The sequence below is a fragment of the Aquarana catesbeiana genome, linkage group LG01 (assembly GCF_042186555.1).
Source record: "Aquarana catesbeiana isolate 2022-GZ linkage group LG01, ASM4218655v1, whole genome shotgun sequence".
Lineage (NCBI taxonomy): Eukaryota > Metazoa > Chordata > Amphibia > Anura > Ranidae > Aquarana > Aquarana catesbeiana.
The window spans coordinates 972,626,853-972,650,198 of NC_133324.1; the positions used below are offsets into that span (position 1 = coordinate 972,626,853).

The 23,346-nt window shown below is 45.4% G+C and overlaps 1 protein-coding gene across 3 annotated transcripts in view; it reads right to left on the reverse strand.

Annotated features, from left to right (window-relative positions):
- Positions 1–21,974, reverse strand: part of LOC141123223 (uncharacterized) — an 89,757-nt gene extending 67,783 nt beyond the window's left edge. For all 3 annotated transcript variants that reach the window (XM_073612040.1, XM_073612039.1, XM_073612038.1), the window contains exons 1-2: positions 21,824–21,974; positions 3,254–3,349 (exon numbers count right to left, since the gene is read on the reverse strand). In XM_073612040.1, coding sequence (XP_073468141.1) covers positions 3,254–3,349; positions 21,824–21,890 — 163 coding nt within the window. In that variant the 5' untranslated portion in view covers positions 21,891–21,974. The remainder of the gene's footprint in view (positions 1–3,253; positions 3,350–21,823) is intronic.
- Positions 21,975–23,346: the final 1,372 nt, after the last annotated feature.

Below are 23,346 nucleotides of genomic sequence, written 5' to 3' on the forward strand. Positions count from 1 at the left end.
TAGTCTGTCGGACTAGCATACAGACGAGCGGATTTTTCGACTGGACTCGAGTCCATCGGAAAGATTTGAAACGTGTTTTATTTCTAGGTCCGTCGGACTTTTGGGAAAAAAAAGTCCGCTGGAGCCCGCACACGATCGAATTGTCCGACGGAGTCCGGTCTGCCGGACCAAGTCTGCCGGAAAGTCCACTCGTGTGTACACAGCATTAGAAGCTCCTAGCCTGGAGGGCTATTGCCCTCCCAGGCATCCCAGCTGAGATTTACCTGAGCTCACCACCTATGCTAAAGCTGGGGGGGATCTACTTGCTAAGAACCTCAGAAGCTCAACAAGGGGGTTTTCACCTAGGATCTGATCTGGACAGTCCACTAAGGAAATGTCTGCTTGACAATGAAGGGAGGCAACCAAATACCCAAGGACTTGTAAGCACAGGCCGGAGTGCAGGATCTGGGAGAGTGTTGCTGCTTTTAACCTCCTGGTGCACTATTGTTAAGGCTTGCCTGGCCTGGAACATTGCTTATAGTGTCCCAGTGCTGTTATCATAGAAGGAACTGTTCTTAGAGGTAGCTGCAGAATGAAGAGTGTCCTCCTATTACTGTTCAGTGTTTTGGAGTATCCCACAGCTAGCAGCCCTATCCAAGTTGTTTACCAATAAATACAGAATAAGGCAACTCCTGGACTAGAAACCTGTGACATATCAATGGATCCTTTCGGGGGTTAGGACTACAACTTTATATACCTACTGATATTATGTGATATTTCAGATATTTGTTATTGAGGATGAAGTCCTAACATGGAACCAGTGTGTGGTTAGCAGAGGTACCTAGTAAATAAAAAAGGTGCTCCCAAATGGATTCCTTAAAAAAAATTATTTTTACTATCAACAGATACTGACCTTCCTAAAGAATCCCCTTGGAAGCACCTTTTTTACTTAACTCCTTCAATACCGGACACTTTTACCCCCTTCCTGCCCAGGACAATTGTCAGCTCTCAGCTCTGTCACACTTTGAATGACAATTGCGCGGTCATGCAACACTGTACTCATATATGACATTTTTATAATTTTTTTTAACACAAATACTGATTTCTTTTGGTGTTATTTAATCACCACTGGGTTTTTATTTTTTGATAAATGAAAAACAATGAAATTTAAAAAAACAAACAGGTTTTTCTTCAGTTCAGGTAAAAAAATTTGGCAAGTAAATAATCTTTCTTCGTGAATTTAGGTCAAAATGTATTCTGATACATTTCTTTGGTGAAAATATCCCAAATTAGTGTAAATTATTAAAGTGATTGTTATTTAAAAAAAAAAAAAACGAGCCTTTACAAACATATCATACTTACCTTCACTGTGCAGCTCGTTTTGCACAGAGTGGCCCCGATCCTCCTCTTCTGGGGTCCCCCAGCGGCTCCTGCCCGCATCAGATAACCCCCTAGGAAAAGCGCACCCCCAGGGGGGTTTCCTTGCGGTTACCTTGCGTCCATAAACACAAATGCTGGACTCAGCCCTGCCCCCGGCGCCCGCATCATTGGATTTGATTGACAGTAGCGGGAGCCAATGGCCACGCTGCTCTCAAACTATTCAATCAAGAGACCCGGGATACCATGGAGAGAGGGACAGTGCGTCCCCGGCAAGAGAAATACGGGGTTCAGGTAAGTAAAACGGGGGGCCGGTCACTGCCAGGTGTTTTTTCACCTTATTGCATAGGATGCATTAAGGTGAAAAAACACAAGGGTTTACAACCCCGTTAAGTCTGTAGGAGAGCTATAGAGTCCACAAACTATGGGATATATCTCTAAAAATTGATCATCCCCGGTGTACTCATTTCTCAAGGCCCTAAAATGCCAGGACAGTACAAATACCCCTCAAATGACCCCTTTTTGGAAAGTAGACAGTCCAAGGTATTTAGTAAGGCATGGGGAGTTTTATGAAGTTGTAATTTTTTGTCTGAAGTTTTTTGAAAATTAAGAAATAAAAAAAATTTAAAAAATAAACAAATAAATAAATGTATATATATTTAATTTTCTTATTAATTTTTTTCGTTTTATTAAGTTTTTTTTTCTAACAAACTGTGACCAGAGCAATACAGTGTTACCATAGTAACACTGTACTACTCTGTGCTACTCTTTACTACTCTGTACTACTCTGGGGAAGTGATCAGAATTTTTTATTTTTTTTTGCACATTATGATTGCTTATATTCTGAATTAAACTAGTTCATTCAATGTCTCTTGTTGTATTTAGCTGTGATTAGCCAAAGCTAATCACATGGTGCAGATGGGCTATGATTGGCCCTGTCAGTACCATGTGATCACTGTGACCAATCACAGCTACTGTAGCAACACAATTGTATACAATGGATGGCATAAAAGGAAGCCATCCATTGTTTACAGTTGTCACGTGATCTTCTGGGATTGGTCACAGCGATCACATGACACTGGCAGTGGGCCAGTGCAGTGATCAGTCATTGGCTGTGTCCAGACACAGCCAGTGACAGATGACGCCATTGCACAGCCCTGCGGCATTGTGAGAGGCACATTCTGGGAGGACATCATATGACTTCTTCCCAGAACAACAGTGCTCCCGCCCGGCTGTCGTTGTACTATAGGCTGGGCGGGAAGGTGCTAATGGGCGCCTCTGCTGACCACAGATTAGTTCCATGTAGGCGTCTCATCCTCTACCATTTTTTCACTGGATGTGATCAGAGGCTAGCACAGTGCAAGAATCTCCCGAAGACCTCAATGGTCATCGAGTGCAACAACCCCACTCTGCATGGAGACAGTCATATTATCCACATGTGGTAAAAGGGTTGCTTGACTCTAGGGCAGTGGTTCTCAATACCTGTCCTCAGGACCCACTAAAAGGCCAGATTTTAAGCATTACCTTGGGGGAGATGCAGACTAGAATACTGCAATCACCAAGCAGCAATTGATATCACCTGTGATGTATTTCAGCTATCTTGCAAACCTGGCCTGTTAGTGGGTCCCGAGGACAGGAGTTGAGAACCACTGCTTTAGGAGGAGTATCAAGCAACCTTATAAATGTGGGTATACAAAGTGTCTACTATACTTTCCATATATGTACAACTGAACACTGCTCTTAGAAGGATCTCTCTTGTGGCTTCACATTTCTCCTTTTCTCCTTCTCTCTACTCATCTGGGGAAAAATTGACTCATTTCAGATATTTGCACCTGACTTATTCTACAAAAGAGAATGAACCTTCACCACATAGAGAATACAAGAATGGAGACTTCACCTTGCTGGGTCAGGTTAGATTTTGTCTTCTTCTTCTTTCCTTCTGGCTTGTTCTTCACAGCCGCATATGTGACCTCTTCTTCATTCTGCACAGAGCCTGAAAGGATAAAGAAGAAAGGAACCAATTTCATATTTTACCATCATTCACCCATTTCCCCCAACCTAGGAACTGAACTACAGTATTTCAGCAGCCATTATAGGGTAGCAAGACTTATTGTACAGCCTCCCCTGTCCAATAGTGTGTCAGCTGCAGCAGTGACCGTTTACAGGACAGCGCTGTCACCATATTGTTTTTAAATCTATTTTTGTCTTGTCTGTGCTGAGCTGGCCTGTGGTTTCCTATTATGATGGGTGGGGGGGGGGCATTTCACAAACCTCGAAAGTCTCATTTCTGGTCACCATTGTTATTTACAGCAACGATTACCAATACCTTCTATAAATAACATTTATAGCAACGATTACCAATATCTTCTACCATCACTCATGATAGGTCTGTGGAACCCTCTTCTTATCGTATTCATTCCGCTCTCTCACCATTGTCCTCCATGTATGATCTATTATTATTATCTGAGACCCAATTGGGAAAAATTAGATTTCTTTGATTCCCAGTGGAAGCCAACAAAATCAATAAATCTTCCAAACCATGATATGTATTTATTACACATCAAACTATTTGTAATATTTTTATTTTACAATCCTATGGAACTCCCTACCAGTGTTAATTTTGTTGATTTAAATATTTGAGTCGACTCAACTAACGCTATTTTAGTCGACTAAAATATGACTAAAACTAAAACCATTCACATGACAAAAATTGCTCCCTACCCCAAAATGTCTATCTCCTACTCTGTCCACTTTTAGGTGATCCTTGAAAACCTTTCTCTAAAGAGAAGCTTATCCAGCCTCCACCTATCAACTGTACTTTAATTTTTTCCATCAGCCCATCCCCCCACGCTATTACCTTTCATATCACTTGACCCTCCCTCCTAGATTGTAAGCTCTAACGATCAGGGCCCTCTGACTCCTCCTATATTGAATTGTATTGTAACTGCACTGAGCTTCCTGATGACGCATACAATGATGCGAAACGCGTAGAGGCTGCTGGGAGATTTTCGGACCAGGTGAGCGGAAATGTCCGTAGCGGGAGGAAACACGAACGGGAGCGAGGGCTGGACCGCAAGCCAAACGCGGAGGTCACACAACCGCACACAGGCGGACCACGGAACCGTTCAACACCCGTCCTTAACTGCTGGATTAGCTTAGTGCCGACTTTTAAATGTGAGTGTACACCTTTTTTTGGTTTTTATTTAATAAAAGTTTTAAACGCACTGCGCAATGATCGTTTATCTATATACTTTACATGAGGAAAACTAAAGCATAGCCGGTGAGGAGTGATACTAAGGTGGAGTGATACTAAGGTGGAGTGGTTATCCCATGAATGAACCAAAGGCGCATCATTTAACAAGTATCTGGTGAGTGGCCAATCTATAAGGTGGTGGTGTATCACAATGTCAAATATGAATAGAAGAGACACAGGAGCACGATAAGAACACAGTCACAGCAATTGGTAGAAGATTTTGGATCCTTATTTTTGGGACTTTGAAATGTATAATGCACATGTCAGTTAATTTGATTTATGGTTTTGTTTTTTTTTTTGCAGGTTTTTTTGTGATTTTTATACAGGAGATGGCTATTGGAATATTTAGGGGATATTGTCGCATGATGTAAAACATTTTTCTTTGACACTATATTAGAAAAAGGAATATAACATTGTGAGTGGTGTAGATATATGAGTAGCGCATTCACACACATTAACTATAACTGCACTGTCTGCCCTCATGTTGTAAAGCTTTGCACAAACTGTTGGTGCTATATAAATCTTGTATAATAATAATAATATTAAAAAGACTCAAAATACTATTAGAATGACTGTGGTGGTCAAGGTGCGTACGGAGTGCTAGGAAAAGCTTTGGCTAAGTGGGGGATGGAGACTTACTGCTGGGTGCCATGGTACTGTCAGGATCTGAAATGAGGACTCATTGTTGAGGTGGTGTTGGCCATACTTCTGTTATCAAACTCAGCTAACACTACAGTATCTGTCTTTCCCAGCACCTATGCAGTCATCATTTGCCTTATTGAGCTATGCACTTGTTCCTCATCAATTGGATTTAACCCTTTTTTTCATAATCCTTATCTAGTGTTCCTTGGCTTGGTATTGGCCTCATATTGTTATTGTTTGCCTTGGTCATGGACTTTCGCTGATTCTATGCTTTTGGCTGACTTGCTGCATAACCAAGACCCGTCTTTCCCCATTTCACCGCCTGCTATCTGGAAGATCCTTCTGCACTCATTGGTGTCCTTGGCTCTGCTCGGCTTTCTTACTATTCTACATCTTGTGATTGCCAGGCAGAAAATCCATCCTTACCATTAGAGGATCTGAAGAAAGTTGAGTGCTTTAGGGTTCTGAGGGTGTTGCCCTCGCTGCACATTCCAAGATTTAATGTGTTAAAGCATAAACATGAATTCCTCCATTTGATGTTGGTCACCATTCCATCCATATCATGAAAAAGTCATCAAGGTACCTGAGCCTTGATCTCATGGGGGAAGGGTGCTGACTGGACACTTTAGACTTTATGGTTTTAACCCCTTCTTACCAACCCTACGCATTTATTCAGCTTCACAGGAAGTGGGTCTATTTCCGTGGAACCGCATATATGCATATCTCTCTCTTTGTGCTGGGAGCAGACCACACAGCGTGCCCCCAGCACAGAGACCGGGCTCTTGCCAAGAGCCTTGGGTCCCTTACTAATGCTAATGATCAGGTCCCAGGACTCCCAGTTCCAGGTCACCTGATCACTGTGATAGCCTCCGATTGTCTATCATAGTGATCAGTCACTGTGAGCCCACCCCTGTGTTAACTTCCTCTTCTGAATGAAGAGGAAGATACATCTTTTTTTTCTTGCAGGAGAAGAAGATACACAAACAAGCATAGGCGTGTACAGGGGTGTGTGCTAGGTGTGCCTGGGCACACCCTAGTCACACTATGTTCAGTTACGATTCCCCCTACTGCCTGGGCTGGCTCCCCCCCCGTTGGCCCTCCCGCCCTGCAGTGCTGCTCTGCTAGCTTCCCTCTCCCCCCCCCGGCTGCTGTGGGGGATGTTTCAGGTTGAAAAATGTGTAATTTACCAGCACCTTCCTTTTCTAAATGAAGACAGTGGACACACTCGCTCACTGTGTCCATTCATATCTGAAACATAGTAAACTCTGTTTACTATGGTTCAGTTTGTGAATGAACAGGAATCCACAGGAAGCTTTAGGGTACACACCCTAATGCAGTAGGCTACGCACACCTGGGTAAACAAGTATGTGGTTAAAAAAATAAAATTATATATATATATGTATGTATGTGTATATATATATATATATATATATATATATATATATATATATAAAATTAAAAAGAAAACAAGGAAGAAAATATAAAGAAACAAAAATAAAGGAATAAAACAAGATCAAGGTTTGGCATAGTTAGGGTCAAAGTTAGAGTCAAAGGTAACGATCTGCATATTTTGGATAGAATTAAAAAAAAAAATTAATTAGTATCAGTGTCAGTGTGTTTTAGGCAGGTAAAAAAAAAAATGCATATAAATTATTTCTGGGATGTACTACAGGTACAAACAACAACTAACACACTTTTGTGGTATTTTTGCTGTGATCATCAGGAGCAGGAGAATTTATTTTTGGATGGGTCTTTGGTGTTATATTATGGTGAAGCAAAAAATTTACAGCTAAAATAAAAAAAAAAAAAAAGATTTTCTTTACTAATTTGGGTCAGTTTTCCTTTGATAATAAAACATTAGGAGATATCTGTTACCATTTACCACCAAATGAGAGCCCAAGCTGTCCTGAAAAAAACACAGTATAATCCGCCCAGATACACAAAGTAGTTGTGACAATATGTACAGTTTTACTAATACCAAAGTTGCAAAATTGTGCTTAGGCATTAACATTTGTTTTATCTTTAGGCGGAAAGAGGTTAAATGATGCGGTTTTGGATCCATAAAGCGTTGTGCTATACTGAGTAAGTCTATGAATATTGTTGATATGATTTCTTGAAACTGGTGTAAGAAGTAGAATTTGAAAAGTGTGCTTCATCTATTGTTCATATTAAAGATGCTAACCTTCTATCTCATGAGGAAGTGGAAGTTTCTCCTGAGGAAGTGGACTGCTGGTTGCAGAGAGACTTCCCATTACTGATCATACATGAATATTAATGAATATATCCTCAATGTTTTTGAGGATATGACATATTATAAATGTAATAGATCTAAAGGGTAAAAAGAAATGGAGGCTGAGTAATTTACAGTCTTGGTGCAGAAATTTATGATGGAAAGAGATGGCTTGTATAATTTAGACATAGAGAATGAAATAATAAAACCCGTAACAATGTTTCAAGTTTATGCTATTGTGATCATTTGAGTAACAAAAACTCATGAAAAGTTTCCAGTATTGGTCAATTGGTTATATTTGGCCAATTTGTGTCCAGGTATTCCATTTTTTTGTACTGATGTATCAGATTATAGTAGCTGGTTAGGTAACAATGACCACAATAAGGTATAGATGGATCAGGTGGAAGGATGGTCATATAGTTGGGCCATGGGACAGAAGTCAGGAGGTCAGAACTAGATAAATAAAAATGCAAACTAGTTTGAATGCATGGAGGGAGGTCAGGGCAAACTGCAGTGAATCAGGAAAACCAGGCACAAGCTGGATGGGTTACCATGGCCACAATCAGGCCTTTTTTTCTCTGAAAATGGGTGCATGAACTCAACCACGACCCCCGAAATCCCCTGCTCCCCCACACACACCCTCCATCAAATAGCGAGTGTGGTCAAATTTCAAAATGGGCGGGTCTTAAAGATCATTAAATTCCTTAAACATTAAATAAGTGCATTACGTACAGAGGGCAGAGTTTGGGGGTGAGCTACACGGAGTTAAGAGCTGAGCCTTCTTCCACAGCTGTTTATTTCTGCATCCCTCCTCCACATCTCACTTTCACCCCTCTTCAGGTCTAAACCTCTGCCTTTCACCCCCCCCAGCGCCTTATTCTCCACCCTCCTTAAAAGCTGCACCATCTTCCACATGCCCAACTTTTGATGCGGTGTTAAGCTGAAGCACCCAGCCGGCTCTAGTATCCTCCCTCACACTGTAGTTCGCCCCATCTTTCTCACTTGCAGGGAGATCATCCAGTGGGGGTGTTGACATCCACACTTCACCCTGAACACCTGCATCTACCTTTTCCCCATCCTTCACTCAGTGGGAGCTCCTCAGGAGATCAGATCTGTGGGAGTCTTTAGAAGACGAGCTATCACTTGTAAACAGAGAAGCCGGACTTCTGTGTTTACAAGTGATGGTGATGAGCAGAGAGCAGAGGGTCTGAGCCAGAGGTGAGTTCCACCAAGTTCCAGCTGAAAAAAAGCCCTGACCACAATGAGGTAAAGATGGACCAGGTTGAAGGATGGTCATACTGTATATGAGTCAGGGGACAGAAGTCAGGAGGTCAGAACCAGGAAAAAAAAAAAAAAAGAGAAGTGAGGAGCAGCATGACTTCAAGGTGGTCATGGCACGCAGCAGTAATTCAGGAAACGAGGGACAAGCTGGATCGGTGACCATGACCACAATGAGGTAAAGATGGACCAGGTTGAAGGGTGGTCCTATATGGGTCAGGGGACAGAAGTCTGGAGGTCAAAACCAGTAAAAAAAAATGGAGAATTGAGGAGCAGCATGACTTCACTGTGGTCATGGCATTTAGCAGTGAAACCAGGGACAAGCCGGGATGGGCTAGATGAAAATTTGATGATCAGTGGATAAGCTGACTACACCCCAGAAGAAACAAACGAAATACCAGCTCCAGAGACTTTGTAGAGACTTGGAAGGGATAAAGTCTCCAATCCTGGTTTTGTCAACAACCAACACACGGATTGGGCAGTGCTTTTATTAGAGATACGACTATGGTTCATGGCTCCACCACAATGGACAGAGGAGGTCCCTGCCCAGGAGTCAGGGGGGCTCCCCATAGGAGACAGGTGGGAGCCAGTGTAGCTTGGAGCTGCTAGGTGTGTACATTGAGTTTGTGGGAGATGATTGAGGGAGACAGAAAAAGGCCTAAGCATTGAGGTCACAGCCATGGTGCTGACAGTGTGAGACAGGAGGCCGATGAATATTTGTTGAAAAGCCTCTGCAAGGGCAACCACATGTGTTGAACTGGAACTTTGTGTTAATAACATTGGGTCAGTATAGAAAACTGTGAGCGCAAAGAAGAAGAAAAACTCCAGTTTTGTACTCATTGTGAAGATTTTCAATATTGAAGGAAGGGATGTTGGCTTTGCTGTGCCCTTTCTGACTGGGGGAGAGGGTGGATCTGCCTTCATTATTACCACTTTAGAATCTCTGTTTTACAATAGGAAAAACAGAACCCTCTGCATCCCCTGAGGATTCTTAGGGGTCTATTTATAAAAAAAATTGCTTTGCGAATGTCTCATCATTCACGCAAATGTCACAAATAATACCCATAATATTTGTAGTATGTGTGCCAGTTTCTATTTTTTTTGCTTTTTTCCAGGCGAATGTAACACCCCCTAACATTCAGTCCTAAAAGGAAAATATCCATAAGAACATTCAACCATAAGAGTTACAGAACATTCACCAATGGAGAAAATAGGTTAACACTATAGGCTAAGAACATTCGACCAGTGGGGAAATATTGAGGGAGATCTGAGCACAGTCCATGATGAATCCTGTGTGCACAGCCAAACAAAGACTGAAGTGAACAATTTACCATAGATATTATTTCCACTGCTAAATGTGACAGTTTCCTGCTCAGGGCTCCTGGTTGTCAGGGTGGCGGCACTCGCTGGCATCCTAACAACCAGTAACTCATCCCTACCTGACACATTCAGCTGTGAGCCAGAAATTCTGACTGAATGAGGTGTGAATGTAAAAACACAGTGGGTATAGTGTAAAAAAAAAAGCCACTGGGTCCTCCCAAAAAAATTCACACCGGGCTCTTGAGGTCTGGTATGGACAACTCCCCGCAAAAATCAAGAAAAAAAGCCTGGGGTTCCCCAAACAGTCCCTATCAGACCCTTAACCCCTTGACACCAGGCGCATGCAAATATGCGACCTCTGGGCAGGTGGGCCTTGGTACTGAGCTGCATATTTGCATGAATTAGTGTAAATACTGTGCCGGGACTGCGCCCCATGCAGGCTCCTGGCACAGTTACTTGTGGCTAACGGAAAGCTCCCGATCGCTACTTGCGATTGGGAGCTTTACGCTCATGTGACCACTGCAACAGCCAATCACAGTGGTCCCAAGATCATAAACCCCGCCCTGCCTTCCGGCATCCTAAATCCCTTAAAGGGCCGGAAAGCGCCAGAGCCAAGAGGTAAATACAAGCATACAGCCTAGCTGGCCAGGAAAGGGGGAAGGATTGGCCACATGCAGTCAGTATGGGGGGGGGTAAACGTGCATGGTGATAAGCATTGGTGACTCTTCTCCCACAACCCTGGCTTGGTGGTTGTTGGAGTCTGTGGGTGAGGGGGTTTATTGGTACATAGTAAAAAAAAAAAAAAAAGAACTCCCACAATGTACATTCATCATCAATCATGTTGTCCATTTTTCTAAATTGTAATGAAGGACACACTGGTGTAAATTAACATTCCAACAGGATAAAACCCCGGACCACGATTATGCTAAATCTGTCTTGGTGGGCTGCCAAGGATCCCCATGATTAAGCTCCAAAGGGTGGAGCAAAACATGTTGTGGGCGTGGCATGGCTGGGGTCCGGGCTGAGGCTGCCATTCATCTGCCTTCATGCACATGGGTCTGCTTTATGATGTGCGGTTTATGGATCTTTTCCTTTGACATTGCTGCCAATGACACTGTCACATAGATTGCTGAGTAAGAAGTGGCTTGATCTGTAAGGCCTTGTTCACAGGGGTATCCTGCAGGGTACACCCATGCAAGGGCCGTGTTTACCCACATGGGAATGCACAGGTGTTTTGTGCACCCCCAGGCATTCCTTTCAATTGGTCAGTTGGAATGCAGTAACGGCATGACTCATATCAAATTGGCAGCAGCTGCTGCATCCCAATTAATGGTTCGGCCCGATCATGAGTTCCGGCTGAACATTGGCTGTTCGGCCCGTTCGTCCAACACCTGAATTTGCAGGGGGTTGGGCAGCTGTTCACCCCACTGAACTCCCTGACTAGGGATGAGCTTCGAGTTCGAGTCAAACTCATGTTCGACTCGAACATTGGCTGTTCGCATGTTCGCCGAACAGCGAACAATTTGGGGTGTTCGCGGCAAATTCGAATGCCGCGGAACACCCTTTAAAAGTCTATGGGAGAAATCAAAAGTGCTAATTTTAAAGGCTTATATGCAAGTTATTGTCATAAAAATGTTTGGGGACCCGGGTCCTGCCCCAGGGGACATGGATCAATGCAAAAAAAGTTTTAAAAACGGCCGTTTTTTCAGGAGCAGTGATTTTAATAATGCTTAAAGTCAAACAATAAAAGTGTAATGTTCCTTTCAATTTCGTAGCTGGGGGGTGTCTATAGTATGCCTGTAAAGGGGCGCATGTTTCCTGTGTTTAGAACAGTCTGACAGCAAAATGACATTTCGAAGGAAAAAACCCATTTAAAACTACTCACGGCTATTGCATTGCCGATAGGGATGAGCCGAACACCCCCCTGTTCGGTTCGCACCAGAACATGGGAACAGGAAAAAAGTTTGTTCGAACACGCGAACACCGTTAAAGTCTATGGGACACGAACATGAATAATCAAAAGTGCTAATTTTAAAGGCTAATATGCAAGTTATTGTCATAAAAAGTGTTTGGGGACCCGGGTCCTGCCCCAGGGAACATGGATCAATGCAAAAAAAAGTTTTAAAAACGGCCGTTTTTTCAGGAGCAGTGATTTTAATAATGCTTAAAGTCAATCAATAAAAGTGTAATATCCCTTTAAATTTCGTACCTGGGGGGTGTCTATAGTATGCCTGTAAAGGGGCGCATGTTTCCTGTGTTTAGAACAGTCTGACAGCAAAATGACATTTTGAAGGAAAAAACTCATTTAAAACTACCCGCGGCTATTGCATTGCCGACAATACACATAGAGGTTCATTGATAAAAACGGCATGGGAATTCCCCAAAGGGGAACCCCGAACCAAAATTTAAAAAAAAAAATGACGTGGGAGTCCCCCTAAATTCCATACCAGGCCCTTCAGGTCTGGTATGGATATTAAGGGGAACCCCGGCCAAAATTTAAAAAAAAAAAATGACGTGGGGTTCCCCCTAAATTCCATACCAGACCCTTCAGGTCTGGTATGGATTTTAAGGGGAACCCCGCGCCAAAAAAAAAAAAAAAAAACGGCGTGGGGTCCCCCCAAAAATCCATACCAGACCCTTATCCGAGCACGCAACCTGGCAGGCTGCAGGAAAAGAGGGGGGGACGAGAGTGCGGCCCCCCCCCCTCCTGAACCATACCAGGCCACATGCCCTCAACATTGGGAGGGTGCTTTGGGGTAGCCCCCCAAAACACCTTGTCCCCATGTTGATGAGGACAAGGGCCTCATCCCCACAACCCTGGCCGGTGGTTGTGGGGGTCTGCGGGCGGGGGGCTTATCGGAATCTGGAAGCCCCCTTTAACAAGGGGACCCCCAGATCCTGGCCCCCCCCTGTGTGAAATGGTAAGGGGGTACAAAAGTACCCCTACCATTTCACTAAAAAACTGTCAAAAATGTTAAAAATTACAAGAGACAGTTTTTGACAATTCCTTTATTTAAATACTTCTTCTTTCTTCTATCTTCCTTCATCTTCTGGTTCTTCTGGTTCTTCTGGCTCTTCTGGTTCTTCCTCCGGTGTTCTCGTCCAGCATCTCCTCCGCGGCGTCTTCTATCTTCTTCTCCTCGGGCCGCTCCGCACCCATGGCATGGGGGGAGGCTCCCGCTCTTCTCTTCTTCTTCATCTTCTTCTCTTCTTCTCTTCTTCATTTTCTTCTCCGGGCCGCTCCGCATCCATGCTCCCGCTGTGTGACGGCGCTCCTCGTCTGACAGTTCTTAAATAACGGGGGGCGGGGCCACCCGGTGACCCCGCCCCCCTCTGACGCACGGGACATGACGGGACTTACCTGTGGCATTCCCCGTGACGTCACAGGGAGGTCCCGTCAAGTCACCGTACGTCAGAGGGGGGCGGGGTCACCGGGTGGCCCCGCCCCCCGTTATTTAAGAACTGTCAGACGAGGAGCGCCGTCACACAGTGGGAGCCTCCCGCCATGCTAGCATGTGTGAGGAGCGGTCCGGAGAAGAAAATGAAGAAGAGAAGAAAAGAAGAAGAGAAGAAGATGAAGAAGAAGAGAAGAGCGGGAGCCTCCCCCCATGCCATGGGTGCGGAGCGGCCCGAGGAGAAGAAGATAGAAGACGCCGCGGAGGAGATGCTGGACGAGAACGCCGGAGGAAGAACCAGAAGAGCCAGAAGAACCAGAAGAACCAGAAGATGAAGGAAGATAGAAGAAAGAAGAAGTATTTAAATAAAGGAATTGTCAAAAACTGTCTCTTGTAATTTTTAACATTTTTGACAGTTTTTTAGTGAAATGGTAGGGGTACAAGTACCCCCTTACCATTTCACACAGGGGGGGGGCCGGGATCTGGGGGTCCCCTTGTTAAAGGGGGCTTCCAGATTCCAATAAGCCCCCCGCCCGCAGACCTCCACAACCACCGGCCAGGGTTGTGGGGATGAGGCCCTTGTCCTCATCAACATGGGGACAAGGTGTTTTGGGGGGCTACCCCAAAGCACCCTCCCAATGTTGAGGGCATGTGGCCTGGTACGGTTCAGGAGGGGGAGGGGGCCGCACTCTTGTCCCCCCCTCTTTTCCTGCGGCCTGCCAGGTTGCGTGCTCGGATAAGGGTCTGGTATGGATTTTTGGGGGGACCCCACGCCGTTTTTTTTTTTTTTTTTGGCGCGGGGTTCCCCTTAAAATCCATACCAGACCTGAAGGGTCTGGTATGGAATTTAGGGGGAACCCCACGTCATTTTTTTTTTAAATTTTGGCCGGGGTTCCCCTTAATATCCATACCAGACCTGAAGGGCCTGGTATGGAATTTAGGGGGACTCCCACGTCATTTTTTTTTTTAATCTTGGTTCGGGGTTCCCCTTTGGGGAATTCCCATGCCGTTTTTATCAATGAACTTCTATGTGTATTGTCGGCAAAGCAATAGCCGCGGGTAGTTTTAAATGAGTTTTTTCCTTCAAAATGTCATTTTGCTGTCAGACTGTTCTAAACACAGGAAACATGCGCCCCTTTACAGGCATACTATAGACACCCCCCAGGTATGAAATTTAAAGGGATATTACACTTTTATTGTTTGACTTTAAGCATTATTAAAATCACTGCTCCTGAAAAAACGGCCGTTTTTTAAAACTTTTTTTTGCATTGATCCATGTCCCCTGGGGCAGGACCTGGGTCCCCAAACACTTTTTATGACAATAACTTGCATATTAGCCTTTAAAATTAGCACTTTTGATTTCTCCCATAGACTTTTAAAGGGTGTTCCGCGGCATTCGAATTTGCCGCGAACACCCCAAATTGTTCGCTGTTCGGTGAACTTGCGAACAGCCAATGTTCGAGTCGAACATGAGTTCAACTCGAACTCGAAGCTCATCTCTAATTGCCGACAATACACATAGAAGTTCATTGATAAAAACGGCATGGGAATTCCCCACAGGGGAACCCCGAACCAAAATTAAAAAAAAAAAAAAAAATGACGTGGGAGTCCACCTAAATTCCATACCAGGCCCTTCAGGTCTGGTATGGATATTAAGGGGAACCCCGGTCAAAATTAAAAAAAAAAAATGACGTGGGGTTCCCCTTAAATTCCATACCAGACCCTTCAGGTCTGGTATGGATTTTAAGGGGAACCCCACGCCAAAAAAAACCGGCGTGGGGTCCCCTCAAAAATCCATACCAGACCCTTATCTGAGCCTGCAACCTGGCAGGCCGCAGGAAATGAGGGGGGGGACGAGAGTGCGCCCCCCCCTCCTGAACCATACCAGGCCACATGCCCTCAACATTGGGACATTGGGAGGGTGCTTTGGGGTAGCCCCCCAAAACACCTTGTCCCCATGTTGATGAGGACAAGGGCCTCATCCCCACAACCCTGGCCAGTGGTTGTGGGGGTCTGCGGGCGGGGGGCTTATCAGAATCTGGAAGCCCCCTTTAACAAGGGGACCCCCGGATCCCGCCCCCCCCTGTGTGAAATCGTAAGGGGGTACTTACCCCTACCATTTCACTAAAAAACTGTCAAAAATTTTAAAAATAACAAGAGACAATTTTTGACAATTCCTTTATTTAAATGCTTCTTCTTTCTTCATCTTCTTCTTCTGGTTCTTCTGGCTCTTCTGGTTCTTCCTCTGGCGTTCTCGTCCAGCATCTCCTCCGCGGCGTCTTCTATCTTCTTCTCCTCAGGCCGCTCCGCACCCATGGCATGGGGGGAGGCTCCCGCTCTTCTCTTCATCTTCTTCTCTTCTTCCTTCTTCTCTTCTTCTCTTCTATATTTTCTTCTCCGGGCCGCTCCGCATGCATGCTGGCATGGAGGGAGGCTCCTGCTGTGTGACGGCATCTCCTCGTCTGACGGTTCTTAAATAATGGGGGGCGGGGCCACAGGGAAGTCCCGTCATGTCCCGTGCGTCAGAGGGGGGCGGGGTCACCGGGTAGCCCCGCCCCCATTATTTAAGAACCATCAGACGAGGAGACGCCGTCACACAGCGGGAGCCTCCCTCCATGCCAGCATGGGTGCAGAGCAGCCCGGAGAAGAAAATGAAGAAGAGAAGAAGAGAAGAAGGAAGAAGAGAAGAAGATGAAGAGAAGAGCGGGAGCCTCCCCCCATGCCATGGGTGCGGAGTGGCCCGTGGAGAAGGAGATAGAAGACGCCACAGAGGAGATGCTGGACGAGAACACCGGAGGAAGAACCAGAAGAACCAGAAGAAGAAGAAGATGAAGGAAGATAGAAGAAAGAAGAAGCATTTAAATAAAGGAATTGTCAAAAACTGCCTCTTGTCATTTTTTACATTTTTGACAGTTTTTTAGTGAAATGGTAGGGGTAAGTATCCCCCTTACCATTTCACACAGGGGGGGGTGGGATCTGGGGGTCCCCTTGTTAAAGGGGGCTTCCAGATTCCGATAAGCCCCCCACCCGCAGACCCCCACAACCACCGGCCAGGGTTGTGGGGATGAGGCCCTTGTCCTCATCAACATGGGGACAAGGTGTTTTGGGGGGCTACCCCAAAGCACCCTCTCAATGTTGAGGGCATGTGGCCTGGTATGGTTCAGGAGGGGGGGGCTGTACCCTTGTCCCCCCCTCTTTTCCTGCGGCCTGCCAGGTTGCGTGACCTGAAGGGCCTGGTATGGAATTTAGGGGGACTCCCACGTCATTTTTTTTTTTTTTTTATTTTGGTTCGGGGTTTCCCTGTGGGGAATTCCCATGCCGTTTTTATCAATGAACTTCTATGTGTATTGTCGGCAATGCAATAGCCGCGAGTAGTTTTAAATGGGTTTTTTCCTTCGAATTGTCATTTTGCTGTCAGACTGTTCTAAACACGGGAAACATGCGCCCCTTTACAGACATACTATAGACACCCCCCAGCTACGAAATGTAAAGGGATATTACACTTTTATTGTTTGACTTTAAGCATTATTAAAATCACTGCTCCTGAAAAAACGTCCGTTTTTAAAACTTTTTTTTGCATTGATCCATGTCCCCTGGGGCAGGACCCAGGTCCCCAAACACTTTTTATGACAATACCTTGCATATAAGCCTTTAAAATTAGCACTTTTCATTATTATTAATGTTCATGTCCCATAGACTTTAACGGTGCTTGCGTGTTCGAACGAACTTTTTTCCTGTTCGCATGTTCTGGTGCGAACCGAACAGGGGGGTGTTCGGCTCATCCCTATCCCTGACATGCATGGCGTGCTGCACAGTGCATTTTGCACCCAGGGTGCAGTATAAGCTGGTTGTTTAGTAGCTGGCCACAGCATCCTTATCAACTGATGAGTCATCAGCTGTCAATGGGTTTCCCCTCTGACAGCTGAATAAAAAAAAAACAAAAATCTGGTTAAAAAAAACTGTGTAAGGTAACCCCAAAATCCATACCAGACCATTATCCAGGCATGCAGCCTGGCAGGTCAGAAAAGGAAGGGGGGTGAGCGAGCGCCCCTTCATGAATAATACTAGGCCACATGCCCTCAACATGGGGGTGCTTTGGGGTGGGGGCTCTGCCCCCTCTGTTGATGGGAACAAGGGCCTCATCCCCACAACCGTGGCCAATGGTTGTGGGGGTCTTATCAAAATTTGCATGCCCCCTTTAACAAGGGGGACCCCAGATCCCACCCCTCCCCCATGTGAATGAGTATGGGGTACCTAGTACCCCATACTCATTCATACCCATTCATAAAAAAAGCATCAAAAAGTAATAAAAACACACACAGTTTTTGACAATTCCTTTATCAAAAAATTAAAAAACAGTGTCCCTGACGTAAGTCCATCATCAATCACACCGCCCGCCAACCCGAACAAATAAAATAACAAAAAACGCTCCTGCTGTCTATGAAGGCTGGCCGCCTACTGCACTTTCCGCCATTTGACAGTTCTTATATAAGTAAGGGGCGGGCCACCTAACTATGTCACCTGGTGGCACCGCCCCCTTCTGATGTTGCCAACCCAGCATGCACCGATCCAAGATGGCAGAAGGGGGTGATGCCACCAGGTGACATAGCCAGGTGGCGCCGCTCCTTACCTATATAAGAACTGTCAAACGGCGGAGCCTGCAGTAGGCGGCCAGCCTTCATAGACAGCGGGAGCATTTTAGTTTTTTTATTTGTTTGGGTTGGAGGGCGGTGTGATTGACGATGGATTTACATCTAGGGACACTGTTAGTTTTTGACAAATTCTTTATTAAGAAAGATTTCTTACCTACAGTATATATGTCACCTGGTGGCACCACCCCCCTTCTGACATCATGGACCGGTGCATTCTGGGTCGGCAATGTCACAAGGTGGCGGGGCCACCTGGCGATGTCACCTGGTGACTTGTTTGGGTTGGAGGGCGGTGTGATTGACGATGGATTTACATCTAGGGACACTGTTAGTTTTTGACAAATTCTTTATTAAGAAAGATTTCTTACCTACAGTATATATGTCACCTGGTGGCACCACCCCCCTTCTGACATCATGGACCGGTGCATTCTGGGTCGGCAATGTCACAAGGTGGCGGGGCCACCAGGTGACATCGCCAGGTGGCCCCGCCCCTTAAATATATAAGAACTCTCAAATGGCGGAGCCTGCAGTAGGCGGCCAGCCTTCATAGACAGGGGGAGCGTTTTTGTTTTTATATTTTTTTGGCGGTGTGATTGACGATGGATTTACATCCGGGGACACTTTTTTTTTTTTGATAAAGAATTTGTCAAAAACTACCTTTGGTTTTATTACTTTTTGACACTTTTATGGTGAATGGGTAGGGGTACTATGCACCCCATAGTCATTCACATGGGGGGGAGGCGGGATCTGGGGGACCCCTTGTTAAAGGCGGCTTCCAGATTCCGATAAGCCTCCCTGCCTGCAGACCTCCACAACCACCGGCCACGGTTGAAAGTGTCCCTGTGTGAGAATTAGGGGCCATTCATGCTATTATGGTGCACTAGTGATTGTACGTTAATGCATCAAATAAGGTCCATGTAGTATGTCTGGAAGCAGAGCCCCATGCTGCAATGCTAGTCTGTCAGCAGGCTTTGTTGGGTTGCCATCACCACAGTCACCCCAACACATGGTATGTGCACTGCGGCAATGTGCGCTGCAACACACCAATGTCAGCAAAGTGTACTGATCTGCAATTCAGAATGAACAGCACCGCATTGCACCAACGCATATACCATGCAAAACATATAGTAAGTAGTGTGACCGCAACCAACAGTGTGAATGAGCCCTAAATGTCCTTTATAGGTCTACAGAGAGTATTCTAATGCCACGTACACATGGTCAGACTTTTTGTCTACAAAAGTCCGACAGCCTGTCCGACAGACTTCCGGCGGACTTCTGGCGGACTTTCGGCGGACTTGCGCCAGACTTTCTAACGAACGGACTTGCCTACACACAACCACACAAAAGTCCGACGGATTCGTACGTGATGACGTACACCGGACTAAAATAAGGAAGTTGATAGCGAGTAGCCAATAGCTGCCCTAGCGTGGGTTTTTGTCCGTCGGACTAGCACACAGACGAGCGGATTTCGGGGTCCGTCGTAGTTACGACGTAAAGATTTGAAGCATGTTTCAAATCTAAAGTCCGTCGGATTTGAGGCTGAAAAAGTCAGCTGAAAGTCCGGGGAAGCCCACACACGATCGGATAGTCAGCCAGCTTTAGTCCGTCGGCGTCCGTCGGACTTTTATAGACGAAAAGTCCGACCGTGTGTACGCGGCATAAGAAGCTGATATTCCACATTATGGAAGGCAGAAACACAATAGATTTATAGAACAAAGTTACAATTCTACAGCAGTATCTGTTACAATGTATCTAGGGTATAATGTATATAATATAATGTATAATGTATCTAAAACTTATTTTATCAGCAAAGGGAAAGAAAAGAAAAATGATCAAGAAAATGAGTAAAGCCGAAGACAGAAAAGAAATTACTATGATGTGTGATCTCACTTATTACCATTTACAGGAACACCAGTCTGCTGTATATAACCCTATAAAAAAAGGGAGAAATGGCGCAAGATCTCAACCAAACATGAGGAAGAAATAAGGATATCAAAATAATGTCCCAAATGTTCAAAATGTCCAAAAAGACAATGTATGGCTACGATAAGGCGTATAAGTATTGGCAATGCAGGACACACATACGCTATACCTAGGAAGTCCTAAAAATAGCAATGAAATAGTATAAAGTTCAAATGAGAATGATACTAAGCACCAGCGGTTGCTTTCTTAGGAATAGAAGCAGAACTCTGAAAGGCAATGTGGAGATAAAAAACAAGATGCGCCAATCTAAGTGCAATATTAAAAACATAACTTTAATATAAATATAAAAAAATGAATGGCCAAATGGCTGCTCACAAGGACAAGGTAAAAGTAAGGCACATAAAAACATGTAGCTAGCCCAGGGAGGTCATCTCAGCTGTTCACGGTGCAGGCTCCAAACGATGTGATCAAAGCGCTGGGGAGAGGGTAGAGAGGCTGTCCGCTGTGTTGAAATCTCCGCTGATGGGTGCTAGGCTCTGGGGAAGACAGTAAAACCCGGGTGTCCGCAAGGTGAACCGGCATCTAATCGGGCACCGAAAGCCGGGACCGGAAGCAGGAAGCAGGGACCGGATGAAAACCAGCGTGAAGCGCACCTTACACTAGGAACAGAGCAGCGGAAATGGCGTATGGACGTGTCAGATGACGTGTTTCAATGCATCCGCATTTTCTTCAGATCTAATAGGCTGATGGAGTAGGCATCCTTTATAGAGAGGCTGGAGTCCGTCGCTAAGCGACGTCATCAGCAGGAGACAAAAGGTGCTAGCAATATATAAGGTAATTATAGAAAGAGCAAGTGGTGATGCAAATATTAGAAAGAAACAGATGGAATTCATACCCTAGAAAAGAGAAAAGGGGGAAAATGAGCAAGTGAAGATGAAAGATAGAAAAAGAAAATGATGAAAATCAATGTGTCTAACCCAGATCTAACCCAAAATCTGTATATTTATTTATTTATTTATTTCAGGTACTTATATAGCGCCGTCAATTTACGCAGCGCTTTACATATACATTGTACATTCACATCAGTCCCTACACCCTCAAGGAGCTTACAATCTAAGGTCCCTAACTCACATTCATACATACTAGGGACAATTTTAAACAGGATCCAATTAACCTACCAGCATGTCTTTGGAGTGTGGGAGGAAACCGGAGTACCCGGAGGAAACCCACGCAGACACATATAACCCAGATCATTTGTGAAGGTGTCAGGAACACCCCAACTGTCAGGAAGCTGATAAATAAGTGGTGAACAGAATCTCACTGTACAAACAAAACCCACCGTATTCACTGTTAAAGGCTCTGAAGACATCAGAGGACACCTTGTTTGATGACAGCTCAGACAGTATTTATTGCACATTGTGTATATTTCCAACCTGGCTGATGGACATTTGGACTGATATCAGTTTCTGATCTGTTATAAGTCATATAAAGCTCCAGATGGTGAACCAAACATTCATTTCTGCCCAATTCCATCTACTGTCTATGGACAGCTCTATCCTCATAATGTTGGAGATCATATGGACTCCATGGTACTTCTTACTGGAAATGATCTGCTGATCACCAATGAATTGATCAATGAATTCACATAGAAAAGAATTCAAGTCAGCTCACATTTCTAATCTTCCTGACAATATGCTGTTCTTCTTCCTATGGAGTGGTCAGTGTTCTGTAGTCCAGGAAGAATCTGATAGGTAGGGCCCCCCCATGTCCTTCTTACCTGATAATATTCGGGAGTTGTGCTTATTGGTGAAGGTCATCTCGGAGTAGGTGATGGTGTCCCCCATGTTTGCTGTGTGTGATCAGCTCTGATCTCTGTGGAAAAGTGAGATTGTATATGGGAAGTTACCCCCAGTATAAGGAAGTGACAGATGTGCTGTGTGTAGAATGCTGGGTGTCCCAGTCCCTGGACCTCCCAGTGATGGGACCTGTGCCAGTCTGAGCTTTGACTCACCGCCACATCTACAGACTACACTTCTCCACTCTCTGTGGCATCATCTTTTACTCCATCTATAATAACAATGGAAACAGGACTGTTTAGCAAAAGGGTCTATTTGTGCATGCTCTGTGTGCCCACCATCAGTGCCTACTCTCTGTGTCCACTCCTGTGCCACTCTATGTGCCTGCTATCTATGCTGTTCTATTCCTGCTCTCTCTGCCACTCTATTCTTTCTTTCTTTTCCTACTCAGTATGCCACCCACTGTGCCTGCTCTCTGTACCACTCACTGTGCCCACTCTTTTGCCGCTCACTCTGCCTGTTCTCTGTGCCATTCATTGCCTGCTCTCTGTGATCAATGTGTCTGCTTTTACTGACACTCACTGTGCCACACATTTGGCCTGTTCTCTGTGCCACACACTGTGCCTGTTCTCTGTGCCACACACTGTGCCTGTTCTCTCTGCCACTCTGTGTGCTTGTTCTCTGTGCCATTCACTGTGCCTGCTCTTTGTGCCACTTACTATGCCTGTTCTTTCTGCCACTGTGTGCCTGCTCTCTGTACCACTCACTGTGCCTGCTCTCTGTGCCACTCACTTTTCCTCTTCTCTGTGCCACTCACTGTGCCTCTTCTCTGTGCCACTCACTGTGCCTGCTCTCTGTGCCACTCCCTGTGCCTCTTCTCTGTGCCACTCACTGTTCCTGCTCTCTGTGCCACTCACTGTGCCTCTTCTCTGTGGCACACACACTGTGCCTCTTCTCTGTTCCACACACACTGTGCCTCTTCTCTGTTCCACACATGCTGTTCCTCTTCTTTGTGCCTCTTCTCTGTGCCACTCACTGTGCCTCTTCTCTGTGCCACTCACTGTGCCTCTTCTCTTTGCCACTCACTGTGCCTCTTCTCTGTGCCACTCACTGTGCCACTCACTGGGCCTCCTCTCTGTGCCACTCACCATGTCTCTTCTCTGTGCCACTCACCGTGCCACTCACTGTGCCTATTCTCTGTGCCACTCACTGTGCCTCTTCTCTGTGCCACTCACTGTGCCTTTTCTCTGTGCCACTCGCTATGCCACTCACTGTGCCACTCACTGTGCCTCCTCTCTGTGCCTCCTCTCTGTGCCACTCACTGTGCCTCTTCTCTCTGCCACTCACTGTGCCTATTCTCTGTGCCACTCATTGTGCCTCTTCTCTGTGCTACTCACTGTGCCTCCTCTCTGTGCCACTCACTGTGCCTCCTCTCTGTGCCACTCACTGTGCCTCTTCTCTGTGCCACTCACTGTGCCTGCTCTCTGTGCCACTCACTGTGCCT